This window comes from Phycodurus eques, chromosome 6 (assembly GCF_024500275.1).
Source record: "Phycodurus eques isolate BA_2022a chromosome 6, UOR_Pequ_1.1, whole genome shotgun sequence".
Lineage (NCBI taxonomy): Eukaryota > Metazoa > Chordata > Actinopteri > Syngnathiformes > Syngnathidae > Phycodurus > Phycodurus eques.
Genome location: NC_084530.1, coordinates 19,538,130 through 19,551,869, shown reverse-complemented (window position 1 = coordinate 19,551,869; position 13,740 = coordinate 19,538,130). Strand labels below are relative to the sequence as shown.

Genomic DNA, 13,740 nt, shown 5'->3' with positions numbered 1-13,740 from the left:
AGCTCCGTTTCATTTCTGCCGCTGCTCATGGTACATGTTCGTTTTGCCCGTAAATGTATTGAGTGATAAATGAGAGTAAAGTTACATGCATACCTATTTTACTATTTTTCACTGCTAACTCAGTGTGTTTACAACAGCTGCTGCTGCTAAAGTGACCTGATCAAGGTAAGCGGCCAGCGCCTCCTGTCTTTCGCGTCTTTTCGCACGGTTTTCGCTTGTCACACGCGGCCATTTATGCTCCTTGTGAGGAAAGATAGTCGGCACTGCATTGGATTTAAGCCGTTGTTTATACCTAGACACACCGCTGAGCTCTCCCATGAGCTGGGGGCGATCAAAGGCTTCAAACAACCGCGGCTCTTTCGGCAGCTCAACCCCTCCCGCCGTTTCCTCAATTTGATCTTTTTGGGAAAGCTATGAATGCTTACCTCCTTTTTTTGCATTCTGTCCTGATTGGAAATTGCATCCCAAAGCGGCGCAGTATGGCTTTTTTTTTTAACTCTTCACTGACGATAAAAGTTGTTCGCAAGTGGCTAGCTTAGCTTCGCAGAGAGCACAAACGTAACAATTTTACAAAAGCCATTCTACGTCATCATTCCCAGAATTCTTTGCGCACGCTAAACATAGCGGCAACAGTGTATCAAATTATGGTCTAAACAAAATAGTTTTTTTAACTTATAGGAAAAATTGAAAAATATACACCACTGTATCTCAGTAGAAGAGGTCAGTAGTTGTAAAATTAAATGTATTTGTCATTTCAATCAGAGTTTGGGACTGTTCCTCAAGGACACCAGACCAGGACCTGCGCTGTAAGACACGGGATTTGGACTTAAGCCGTAAAACATGAGACTCAGAAATGTGCCCAAAATATTCAAGTCTTGGCTTGGTCTTGTCTTCCAAAAACAAGCACACGACTTAGACCTGAAGCTTGAGGACAAGGAGTGGATTTGGCCCTCAAAAACTTGATTGGACTCGGAACCTTAAGACACTGGACTCAGACATGTCCCTTAAATGTTTAAGTCCAAATTACCTGACTGAGACTACGACCTGAAATTTAAAAAACGAGACATGGCTTGGACGGGAGATGTGCTTTAGGCCTAGAATTAGACTTGAACCAGAACTTGGAGTTGTACCTCAAAGGTTAAACACTTTACAGGGTCTCGTAATCAAAGCCATACAACTCAGATGACAATAATGCAGGGGTCAACATCGGCGGGCTTCCTTTGGTCGGGTTTGTGCCCGCTTCCTGTCTCCATTGCCAAAGCAACCACTGAGTCCTCTATCTGCTCCCCGAGTCTCCACGGTTACCGGCCTGCTCTCATTCAGAAGAGTTACCACGGCAACGTGGCTCATTGATGGAATCTCGTCATTGCTGCGGCAACGGCAACAGGAAGTGGGGTCCCCGAGCGATTGATTTTTTTCAGTGGCTGTCCTCCACCTAGATCTCCCCCACTGCCTCCCCCATGCCGTCCCTGGTCTTGCGCGCACACACACACACATTTTCAGTGTGTCGTGTGTCTTCCATGAACACACACAGATCAGGTCAGATGCATCACCTTGTGTGCGTGTGTGTGTGTGTGTTTGTGTGTGAGACTGTGTGTGTATAATGAAAACATTGTGGCCGTGCCATGTGTGATCACAGTGTGAACTTCTGTCCCTTCAGTGGCTTCAACTGAGGCCCACCACCACCCCCATAATATACACGCACACACACGATGATGACGTTGCACACTAACACGGTACACGAATTAGCCTCATGCATATTTCAGCAAAAACACACAAAGGGTCAAAATACAGTAGGTTTTTTAGCATTACGGGCCTTACGAATTCGACAAAAAGATTTTATTTATCGCGAGTGCGGAATTTTTGTTCTTTATTTATTGTATCTATTTAAAATATGTTATTAATTAATTTATTTAACATTTAATTTACATTAATTTGTTGTACATTCTTATAACAGTGTTGTGAACAAGTATTGCCCCCCCCCTTCTCAAATTCTTATATTTTTGCATAGTTTCCGCACTTAAATTTTGACGATCAGCAAATCTAAATATCAAATATAAGCAAAGTGAACTTAAACTGCTGTTTTTAATGATTTCATTTATTAAGGAAAAAAAACTATTCAAAGTTACCTGGCCATGTTTGAAAAAGTAATTATCCCCCTTGTTAAATCATGAATTAATTGTGGCTAATCACAATTTCTGGTTAATTTTCACTGATCACACACAAGCCTGATTACCTCCAGACCTGTTCAAGCAAGAAATAACTTAAACTGAATCTGTCCCGACAAAATCAAGTCAGACAAAAGATATAAAAAAGTAGCAACAAAATGACATGACGCAAAGAAATTCCAGAACAGTCAAAAAATAAAGTAATTGACATCTATCAATCAGGAAAGGGTTACAAAAGCCATTTCTAAAGATTTAGGATTCCAGCAAACCATGGGGAGAGCCATTATCCTCACATGGAGAAAACATGGAACAGTGGTGAACCTTCCCAGGAGTGGCCGGCCTGTAAATATGACCTCAAGAGAACAACAATGACACATCCAGGAGGCCACAAAGGAACTAGGGACAACTACTAAATAACTGCAGGCTTCCCTTGTCTCACTTAAGGTCAGTGTTCATGACACAACAATAAGGAAGAGACTGGGCAAAAATGGCACCCATGGCAGAGTTCCAAGGCGAAAACCACTGCTGACCAAAAGAAACAAAGGCTTGTCTTACTTTTGCAAAAAAAAAAAAAAAAAAATAGACAGACTTCTGGGAGAATATTATATGGATTGACGAGATAAAAGTTGAGCTTTTTGGAAGGTGTGTGTCTTGTTACATCTGGCGTAAATGTAGCACAGCATTTTAGAAAAATAACATCATACCAACAGTCAAACATGGTGGTGGTAGTGTGACGGTCTTGGGCTGCTTTGCTCCTTCAGGAGCTGGACAACTTGCTGTGATTAATGAAACCATGGATTCTTCTCTTTAACATAAAATCCTGAAGGAGAATGTTCAGCTATCAGTTTGTCACCTCAAGCTGAAGTGTACTTGGGTTCTGCAGCAGGATAACGACCCAAAACACACCAGCTAGCCAACTTCTGAATGGTTTAAAAAAAAAAATGGTTTTGGAGTGGACCAGTCAAAGTCCAGACTTGAATCTGATTGAAATGCAGTGGCATGACCTTTAAAAGGCCATTCATGCTCGAAAACCCTCAATCTGAATTCAAACAATTCTGCAAGGAAGAGTGGGCCAAAATATCTTCACAGAGATGTGAAAGACTCATTATACAAAAAGTACAGAAAAAAAGCTGTATATACTGTATGTGACACATTTATACTAAACATGTAAGTGCCTCATGATGCCAAACATACAAGAGTTTACAAAAATACATTTGTTTACAGTTACTCAGAACAAAGTGGACAAAGTTGACCATGGGCCATGATCCACAGGCTGTTAATTTCCACGACATTTACTCACACCAAACACCCAAACTGTCCCACCTGACAAGGTTGTGCACCCCGAATTCTCTCCTGATTGGAAGAACCTACCGCCTGTGTGGGACTGGGGGGGGAGGTCATAAGTTGAACAGAGGGCTTGGGAGTGTCAGGCTTTCCTTCATGAAGCTTTCACGGGGCGGAAGCACTCTGCCGCTCTCGACCGCATTCTCCATCCTCTTCATTTTCTCACTCGGCCATTATTGCTGAGCTCAGCCGAGTGCTAACGTGCAGCTGATGGACCCCAGCGCCCTCCCGCCATCTCCCATCCCATCCTGTCGTCAACCCTCTCCTACTTTGCTCTTGAACCCTCCAATCAAGACGTGGTGGGAAGAGTGTATACCATCACTTTTAGGGTAAATAAAAGTGAGGAATAAAAAGCGATGTGCCATCTGAGTCCAAAAAGCTTCACCTTGTGTGCCATGCCTGAATTTCAACAGGAAATAAGGCGTTCTGGTTTGAAGCGAATTCCAGGACTAGTACTTCGATTAACTCCAACTAGGGAATTTGCCCAAAGTTTAACCGATAACCACAAACTTGGGTGCACCTGTTCATTCTCACATGACACACAAAAAGTTTCAAGGAGCCATGCCCAAAATTGAACAGGAAGTCAACCATTTCGTTTCGAGGCAGCCACTGGGGAGTGAATTCCGGGGCTCGTAATTTGACGAAAACAGACTAGGGAATTCCCTCAAAGGAGCTTCAAATCATAAGCCTGTAACCTAAGATAGATGGGCAAGGATAATTTGCAAGACTTTTTTTTGTCTGTTCCATCTATGTGGGGCGGAGTATGCCGTTAAAATTTGATGATCATTTCAGGGATTGGCCAAAATGGCAGAGTTCCTGTCTTTTTGGGCTTGGCTTCTTCAGACTTTTATGTGGGGCTAGTCATGAAAAACATGCCTATAAAAAATGTCATATTGCCAAGTAAAACTGGCTTCGGGGGCTGAATTTTCCCCATAAATTCCTGGGTGTGAGACCAAGCCAATCTTGGTGGTCACACCCGCCATCCTGCCCAAATGTAAGTGTTCACTAGGATGAACACACCTGCAAGATTTGATAAGTGTTCGCCGAAAAATGGATGAGCTGGGATGTCGGAAGTTTTGCGCGAGCTGCAACCTTTTAGCTGATGGCGTTGGAGGGCACAGAAAAAGGTCTATGAGAGAGAAACATGCCCGTAAATGACTGCAGAGCAATAAAGCTAATTGAAGTGATGGCAAAGGGACAATTTTCAGCCAGGTACTCACGCGCTCTCTCTCTCTGACCTCATTTTTTGCTGGATGTCATGTCCCGGCTACTTTAGCCACGGTAACCCCTTCTGCGTGTATACGGCTTGATTTAACGGGGGGCATCTTGTGCTTGTCCCGTTAGAAATAGTCTGTCTGCTTGGAAATTTATTCATCGCCCGGCCAAATTCAATAGCGTTTTAGGAATTGAATTTGTTTTGTGCATCCTTTAGCTGATAATGAAGAAAATGTTCAGAACAATTCCATGTCCAACATTATTTGTACTTTTTTGCAAGACAGAGGAAATACACTGTTCTAGATTATACTCTGAGGTTGACAGGATCAAAACAATGAAAATGAAAATTGTTAATACAATTGTACACAAAAGTCTTACGTCATGATGTGTCATTTCCAGAGAGAAGATTCCAAACAAAACAAAAATCACTTTAACTCACAATTTAGTCTAGATATCAATGATATTGGGATGATTTAGTGCCATAAGAAGGTGAAATGGACATGGCCTCTTGAAACTATGTTGTGAGTCCACTCATGATAAACATACCCACCAAATTTCATGTTTTTAAGTAAAACTTCCAATGGCCAAAATGACCCAAAGATGGCACCTTTGAACCAAAATGGCAGACTTCCTGTGTTTTTTGGGGCATGGCTTTTTGACATTTTTTTGCAGGTCTACTCATGATTGACATGCCTACCAAATTCCATGTTGCAAAGTGAAAGTGGCTTCTACGGCCGAATTTTTCAAAAATATGTTTTTTTATATTTGGACGAAATGACTCGAAGATGGCCACTTCAAACCAAAATGGCAGCGCTCCCGTTTCTTATCTTGTATGGCTTCTTCAGAATTTTTCGTGAGTCTACTCATGGTAGATATCCCTTCCCAATTTTCATGTTGCGAAGTTAAACTGGCCTCAGGGTCTGAATTTTCAAAATGGGATGGTTGAGCTCCATTAATAGGTCACAATGAAAAAGAAATCAAACCCTGAGGACAACCTTTACCCCGGGACGTCCCTTTTGGGTTAACCAGCACCCTACCGGTCGGTGAAAGTTTTTTAATTGGAGCACACAAAGATTTAAAAAAAAACAAAAAAACATAACTCACACACACACCGAAGGATGAATCATAAAAACGTGCCCGAGCTGAAACATTGCATATGAATAAACATGAAGACTGAATGTCCATAAATTGGCCATATAGGTCATGCATAGTAATTGTGCGCATCCCTTTGAAGCGTGTGTTTGTGTGTGTCAGAGGGAAGAGCATAAGATAACAGCAGTGTGTGTCAGGCTGGCTCCGCTGCTGGGTGATTGATCATGAGGAGCAAGGAAAAACAGGTTACTGCAGCACTCGCTTGGAAATGCGCGCGCGCGTGCACGCACTCACATACACTCCCTTCCCCCTTTCCTTCCATCTCCATCTTTGCCTTGCCTCCTTCCTCAGATGCTCTCTGGCTCGCCATACATCACTCTCACTACCTCCTACTCCTCCTCCCTCCTTCCATCCGTTCTGTGGAGCTCGAGGGGGGGGGGGGGGGGGGGGAGGAACAGAGACAGTGTCACGTGCACTCTACCTCCCACCTCTTCCTCTCTGTGTTATTTACACTGTTTGTCCAGCCCTGTTCGCGGCACTGCGAATGCCATCTTGAAATTGCTTCCTTCTAGTGTTATTCAGCTCCCAAAGCCGGTGTTACCTAATAAGCTGGAATCTGGTAGACATGTCTATCATAAGTAGACCCACATAAAAGTCTCAAGAAGCCATGCCAGAAAAGTCTGGCACAGGAGGTCTGACATTTTGATTTGAAGCAAAGATTTCAGGGTCATTAGTGAAAATGTACATTTGGTGCACTGGTGCCCTCTGGAATGTTTTTTTGGAAGATTCATCCCCCCAAGCCAGTTTCACTTAGCAACATGAAATTTGGTAGGCATGTACAGTCATGCTCGCCATTATTGGCATCCCTTCATTTTTTGTATAATTTGTATATCTTCAGAAGTAAATAGAAATGTAGCAAACTTATATCATCAGGATCGTTTCATTGGAAGTCCAAAGTAATTCAACTAAGAAAATAGTTTTTGGATTTTTTTTCAACTTAGATATTGCAATTTCAACGCAAAAACCAGAAAACAGCACGTGCAGCAATATTGGCACTCCTCCTTAGTATTCGGTTGCACACCCTTTCGCAGTCAAACGTTTTTTGTATCCATCTATAAGCTTTTCGCACTTGGTATTGGCATATTACTCAAACTCTTCCTTTGCAATTTGTTTAAGCTCTTGAACATTTGGCAAGGTTCTTTTCCCCAATGGCAGATTTCAGATTTTCAATTGGATTGAGATCAGGACACATTGCTGGCCATTTTAAAACAGTCCATTTTTTTTTCATTTTCAACCATTCCTGTGTGCTTTTGGATGTGTGCTTTGGGCCTTTGTCTTGCTTGAGGACCCACGATCTTCGCCTCAAACCAAATTTTCTTACACCAGATAAGACATTTCACTGTAAAATCTATAGATAATTTTCTTATTTCATGATACCTGTGATACAGTAAAGGCCTCCAGTACCAGATGTAGTGAAGCAGCCCCACAGCATTATGGATCCTCCACCATGCTTGACTGTTAGCAGGATGTTCTTTTCCTTAAAGGCTTCATTGTGACGTCTGTAAACATACTGTTTGTGTGTATTGCTAAAAAGCTCTATTTTTGTTTCATCTGTCCATAAAATATTGTTCTCTATAGAAATTTCTCTAAAAGAAAATGTTTCTCTGGATTCCTTATCTTCAGGAGATATTCCACATTTAGTACTTAAACTTCACGGGTGCCAGTAATGGTGAGCATGACTGAACAACATGAGTTAAAGCACAAAAGAATCCATGTCCGAGGAGTCTGCCATTTTGGTATGAAGAGGCCATTACATGGTCGTTTTGGCCATTTACAGGTGTCCTTTGAAAAAAATATTTTTGCCAATTGTGACAAAATGTTAATGATGTGGACTACATTGACAGATGGCGATACATTTTTGTCACGGCATGGAGGCAGAGCATTGCGGCTGTTTGGTGGCCTGCCATTAACCACTAAATTTTCTGGGATCCTTCAAAGACAGAGTTGTCCGAGAAAATGTTGCTTTTAAAGATGCGTTTAGCTTAGCGTTTTACCATAGTATTTTATTTGCCGTTACGCCTCGCCAAATGAGCACTTTTCTGAGCAGTTGCCATAACGACTGTGGCCGCGCCCCCGCCCCCATGTCCACTCACTAAGGTGACATTTCACTTTGGCCCGGCGGATGCTCCCCGCAGCGATGCTCAGATCATGCCGCTGAGGGGACGTGCGCATGTGTGCACGTACGCCGGGTTCTCATTAGAGGTGCGTGCTACTCCGTGTCAAAGCAGGACCGCTGCTGTGTGTGTGTTTTGCTCTCCCTGACAAACACTATATCTTGTTGCCATCCACCATCACCCTCCCCCTTCTCTCCTGGGCCGCCATATTTAGATCACGCGACAAAAACACACACTCGCTCTCTCACTCACACACACACACACCACTTACCGCCTACACATTCACACACACACACACACACACACACACACAGCAGAGTAAAGATGCCAGTAAACCAATTTAAAAATCTGCAAACAAATTATGAAAAATACATGAAGAAATATAAATACATAGGATAAAATTATACTGATAATACATTACAACATGCCATGGTGACCGACTGGTTAGCACATCTGCCTCACAGTTCTGAGGACCCCGGTTCAAATCCCGGCCCCGCCTGTGTGGAGTTTGCATGTTCTCCCCTTGCCTGCATGGGTTTTCTCCGGGCACTCCGGTTTCCTCCCACATCCCAAAAACATGCACGGTAGGTTAATTGAAGACTCTAAATTGCCCGTAGGTGTGAATGTGATTGCAAATGGTTGTTTGTTTATATGTGCCCTGCGATTGGCTGGTGACCAGTTCAGGGTGTACCACGCCTCTCACCCGAAGATAGCTGGGATCGGCTCCAGCACGCCCAACCCCTTACTTAGCGGTTTGGAAAATAGATTCAGGGATACATTACAACATTATAATTGAATGTAATTACAACCTGTATACATTTCATACCACCCGTAAATTAAACATGAACAGACCATTAAATTTAAGAAAACAAAAAATTATACAGTGAGTACATTTTTGGGGGGACACTGTATACATTACTTACTTTTAGTTACATTTTGTTTTTAAATGTTTTTTTTTTTTTCAAACTGAATTTGAAAAGTACTTTGATTGTATTCCAATTAATGTTCCATATTGTAATTTTGAATGACTTTGAATGAGTGCACTATAAAAGGGTGAACTCAAATCTGACCAGATGGCCTCACAGTGGTTCTTTGATGTCACATAGCATCATATGACCATACGATAGCACTTGTTTAAAACAAAGAGATTTTTGATGAAATTGTCCAGAATTAGAATTTTCATACCTGATAAAAATCTGTATTTTTAAGTCTGCAATATATATTTTTTTATTTTCAATCTTTTTGGAATTTAGATTTAGATTTTGGACATTTTCCATGTCCAAAATCATTGATCCTCTCAAATACAGACATATCAAATGATTAGAGGTGTAACAATTTATTTATTACATCGACGTATCGATTTATATTCCTTAGATCTGGCTGCAGCGATCTGTGCTCGGCAAGTTAGTCTTCCGGTCGAAAATATATTGATTTACATTGTTTTAAAATTTTATTGGCACTGGGAAATAACGCATTAGATTTACACACAGCAGACTTTGATTTACAGGTCCCGAGCGTACAGGCTGAACCTCAGGCTGCATATTAGTCCGCCGTGGAGTAATATTCACAATTAGATCTGTGTGTGGAGTGTGGATGTGTGGAATGGATCTTGCTGCCAGTGTTCAAGGAGTACGAAACAGCCCATGACGACAGTGTGTAAGACTCTCTTTGGCTTAGCTTAGCTCACTAGCTGCTAACATAGAGATACAATTGTGATCAACACCTCGCTCAGCAGAGATAAAGTGTGAATGTAAAGTGTTGTGGGCGGCTGTGGCTCGGTAGGTAGTACAAGTCGTCCAGTGACTGAACGGTAACTAGTTCAAATCCCGGCTATGACTGTCCGCATGTCGAAATGTCCTTGGGCAAGACACCAAACCCTAATTTTGCTCCCAGTGGCCCTAGTAGCGCCTTGCATGGCAGCAGTCGCCCATTGGTGTATGAGGTTGTGTGTGAGTGGGTGAATGTGAGGCTTTGTAAAGCGCTTTGGGCACTGTGATGGTGTAGATAAAGCGCTATATAAGTGCAGTCCATTTATCATTTATTTACCATTTCATGGTAGATATCAGCACCTCCCCCTTTTCTCTGTGGCCGGACCCGCGGGAGTCTAGCCTCTTACTTCACATACACTGCACATTTTTAGTACTCACACTGTACATATTTCGCACATTGGGCAGACTCATATCTCATTCAGGGTCCCCTGGGATACTGGCACCAGGTATAGTGGGGTAGGCGCCGGGCCGGGTGCTGGAACATCTGTGCTGGTTTCCAGTCTGGTCGACACTCCACCCCCCACCCCTTTCGCTCCGCCGGTCACTAACGCATGTCATATGGTGTTCATTCACCAATACGTTCAATAGACACACTATAGGCTTTAATTACTTGTCCTGGGATCACTAACGACAACACAGGTTATGCTAACATATTAACTCACAGGTTCTTATAGGTGTTTAGACACTACAAAAAAAGGAACCCCACCGCACCGCTTGTCAATAGCACTGCCTTGTTCATTTTCCCACATCCTGTCCTCTCTTACGTTGTTCTCTTGGTTAGTTATTGCATGTCCTCACCGGCTGCTTCCCCCACCGCCCCAATTGACAAATGACTGTTGTAATGATACTTGTGTTCAAATATCTACACTGTCTCACTATTGTTCTGCTGTGGTTTTCACCTCTAGTCCTCTTGTCCACTCAATCCCTCTTTCTGTCCCCTAAAACCCCTTTCTGTCCGGCTGCATTTTCAATAAACATCAGAATAATAAAATAAAATTAAAAATAAGCAGAGGGAGCACAGCAAAACTGTTCCAGCACAAAGGCATAAAGATCCACCATTCTGCTAGGGCATGCAGCTGAACAGGACAGGTTAAAAAATAAATACATACATTAAAAAAAATGTATTGACCAGAATTAATTTTGCCTGATTCCCTCACAAGAAACAACAGGAATCTAGGAAATTTCAACTGCGCTGTCCAGCATCCAGGTGTTTATTTCAGTCACACTGATGGAATGTTTGGCACACAAGAAATCATGAAATCTCACGTTTACTTATCACTAAGCATCCGTGTTTTGCCAAGTTTACAATTATGTGGTTGAAATTTGGTAGTTTGAAGGACCCCTGGAAAGGGCAGACGTCCTGTATCTTTTCAGGTATGGCTTCCTGAGACTTTTTGGTGGATCTACTAATGATACATGTCAACCAAACTTTGCAATTCCTCCAAATGTAAAATTTCACCAGGATGAACATGCCTGCCTATCGCAGTGTGTTTTTGAGTATGGACTAGCCCTAAAAGGTCATGTATTTGACGTAAGCATGGCCCTAAATATGACATGCTTTATACTGCCTCTATTGACCACATAAGGTAATGCTCGTAAGGTGTCCCACCACACACCCAAAATGTCACATTCTTGCATCATTCAGAAGATCAGTAGATATGCATTCTAAAATAAAACAATCACTTTAGCACAATATTTAACTAGGTTTCAAATAAATCTGGGCTTAAGTCTACATTGACCCTGAAAACAGAATGGGCAACAGGGAGGTCCAACAATACAAAATATGATACTTTATAGATGCGAAAACATGACGGAAAACATATACTGCCACGAATTAAAACAATTTGCTTTGAGATCGCACAAGACGATAACTGAGGAAAGCAACAACTTACCCAGTGAGCACGACCACAAAGTCCATGACGTTCCAGCCGTTGCGCAGGTACGAGCCCTTGTGCAGCGCGAAGCCCAGCGCCAGGATCTTGATTCCTGACTCGAAGCAGAAGATGGCGATGAAGTAGGGCTCCGTGTCCTCCTGCGGTAAGAGGAAGTCGGGAAGACAATCGAGAGCATAAAAAAAAGAGCATAAAGACCCCACATTTCAGCGTATTTGTGCATTACCAGGCGCTCGGATAGAGGCGTCTTGTCACCGTCGGGCAGGTGCTGCTCCAGTGCCAGCACGATGCAGTTTGCAATGATTGTGGTGAGGATCATCCATTCAAAAGGAGTGGAGCTTCGGTTAAGGAAACAAACAACACTTGCTCTTGTGTGTAGCATCATTCATACACATTGACAAAGGCCAGTCATCAAAGTAATGAAAATAACAATTGAAGCTTCAATGCCAAAATGATACTATAATTGTTGCTTCGACGCAAAAATGGCACTACCATTGACTTTCTGTCCATTTTTCAGCATGGGTTCTTGAGACTTTTTTGTGTGTCTAATCATGATAGACATGTCCACAAAATGTCATGTTGCTAAGTAAAACTGGCTTTGGCTTTTAACAAAACGCTGAGGCACTACTGAACCCAACAAATTTGAAAGCCCTCTGCAAATGGCCAAATTGGCCATGAAATTTCCATTTCAAATCAATATGGCAGACTTCTTGTGTCCTTTTCAAGCATGGCTGCTAGACTTCTACCCATGATACAGATGCCTCCCAAATTTTTCTACATTTTCTATGCTTTCCTTGATCATAACCAATATATCTGAGAAGACAATTAAGCTTATGCATGTCAAATAGGACAAAGTATTTTGGATTCAGCTGTTCATTGTATTATTCAAGTAATATACCTTTAGTGGTACCAGGCATTAAAAAGAACAAGAAATTGAAGAAACAAGGTGGTTAATATTTTTTTTTCATGGACTGTACTGTATCTAACTAACCAAGTAAAACTGGATGTGGGTGGCTGAATTCTCAAAAAAAGACCCCCGACGTCACAACAAAACCAAATGCCAATTTTCCCCAAAATGGCTTCTTGATACTTTTTTGCAGGTATACTCATGACAGCTATGATGGCCAAATTTTATGTTGCTAAGTAAAACTGGCTTCTGGTGCTGAATTTTCCCCAAAACTGTTTCAAACAAACACAGCCACACAGAACCAGCAAACTGCGTTTTGTTGTGATGTGTGTGTCCATGCCTGAGTAATGGCCGCCGGAGGGGCGACGATGACTGGATACATCCAGACAGATCAAGCCTGCGCCTAATTGGTCAGTCATTATCCTGTTAGCTCAGTGCATTGTGTGTGCGTGTACATACCAGATGCAAAGTTGACACTGACCCCGACGGCCCGAGGATGGCCTCGGATCACGCTTGACGTGAGAGGATGAGACAGGTGTGTGTACGCTAACAAGTACTCACACAGTAAACGTGCAAGGTCAGAACCCTGTGGTGGTCTTCCATGTGGTGCGTCTTTTGATTTTTAGTCCTTCCTTGGCGTGTGTGTACGTGCGTGCGTGCGTGTGTTACATGCTAGCCGGCTTTAGCATCTATTATTCAGAAGACACTGCTGGCCTAACAAGCTGCTGAAAGCAGGAGGTAACACACCCTCTGCGTGTGCGTGTGTGTGTGGTGCCCCTCCCTGCACTCTTTCTTCATGCATGTGTGATATACTTTCTTGGATGCTGCGTTTTGTAGTCATTTAGAATTATATTGATCATATACGGTACAGTTAGTTCACTCCCATCTCAAGGCACCACATATCACATATCATATCGTCTTTACTTGAATCCGGTTTGTGGCGCAAAAAAAGTTGGGGATCGCTGTACTGTGCTAAAAAAAAAAAATAGCGATGACATCATCCATTCATCGACTTCGATTCAGCTTTCAGCACAATATAGTGTATGACAAAACAAAAAACTTAAGTCGTTCAACCCCTTACACTTGCATAACAGTTAACAATGACAAAATATGACTTCAAATGCGTCCTGTACAGCATTTATCATGATGGTGATATCATTATTTCCCAGGGGAACATTG

The 13,740-nt window shown here is 42.4% G+C and overlaps 1 protein-coding gene across 3 annotated transcripts in view; it reads right to left on the bottom strand.

Annotated features, from left to right (window-relative positions):
• cacna1ab (calcium channel, voltage-dependent, P/Q type, alpha 1A subunit, b) overlaps positions 1 to 12,399 on the bottom strand; it is a 102,345-nt gene extending 89,946 nt beyond the window's left edge. For all 3 annotated transcript variants that reach the window (XM_061680615.1, XM_061680614.1, XM_061680616.1), the window contains exons 1-2: positions 11,881 to 12,399; positions 11,655 to 11,794 (exon numbers count right to left, since the gene is read on the bottom strand). In XM_061680615.1, coding sequence (XP_061536599.1) covers positions 11,655 to 11,794; positions 11,881 to 12,039 — 299 coding nt within the window. In that variant the 5' untranslated portion in view covers positions 12,040 to 12,399. The remainder of the gene's footprint in view (positions 1 to 11,654; positions 11,795 to 11,880) is intronic.
• Positions 12,400 to 13,740: the final 1,341 nt, after the last annotated feature.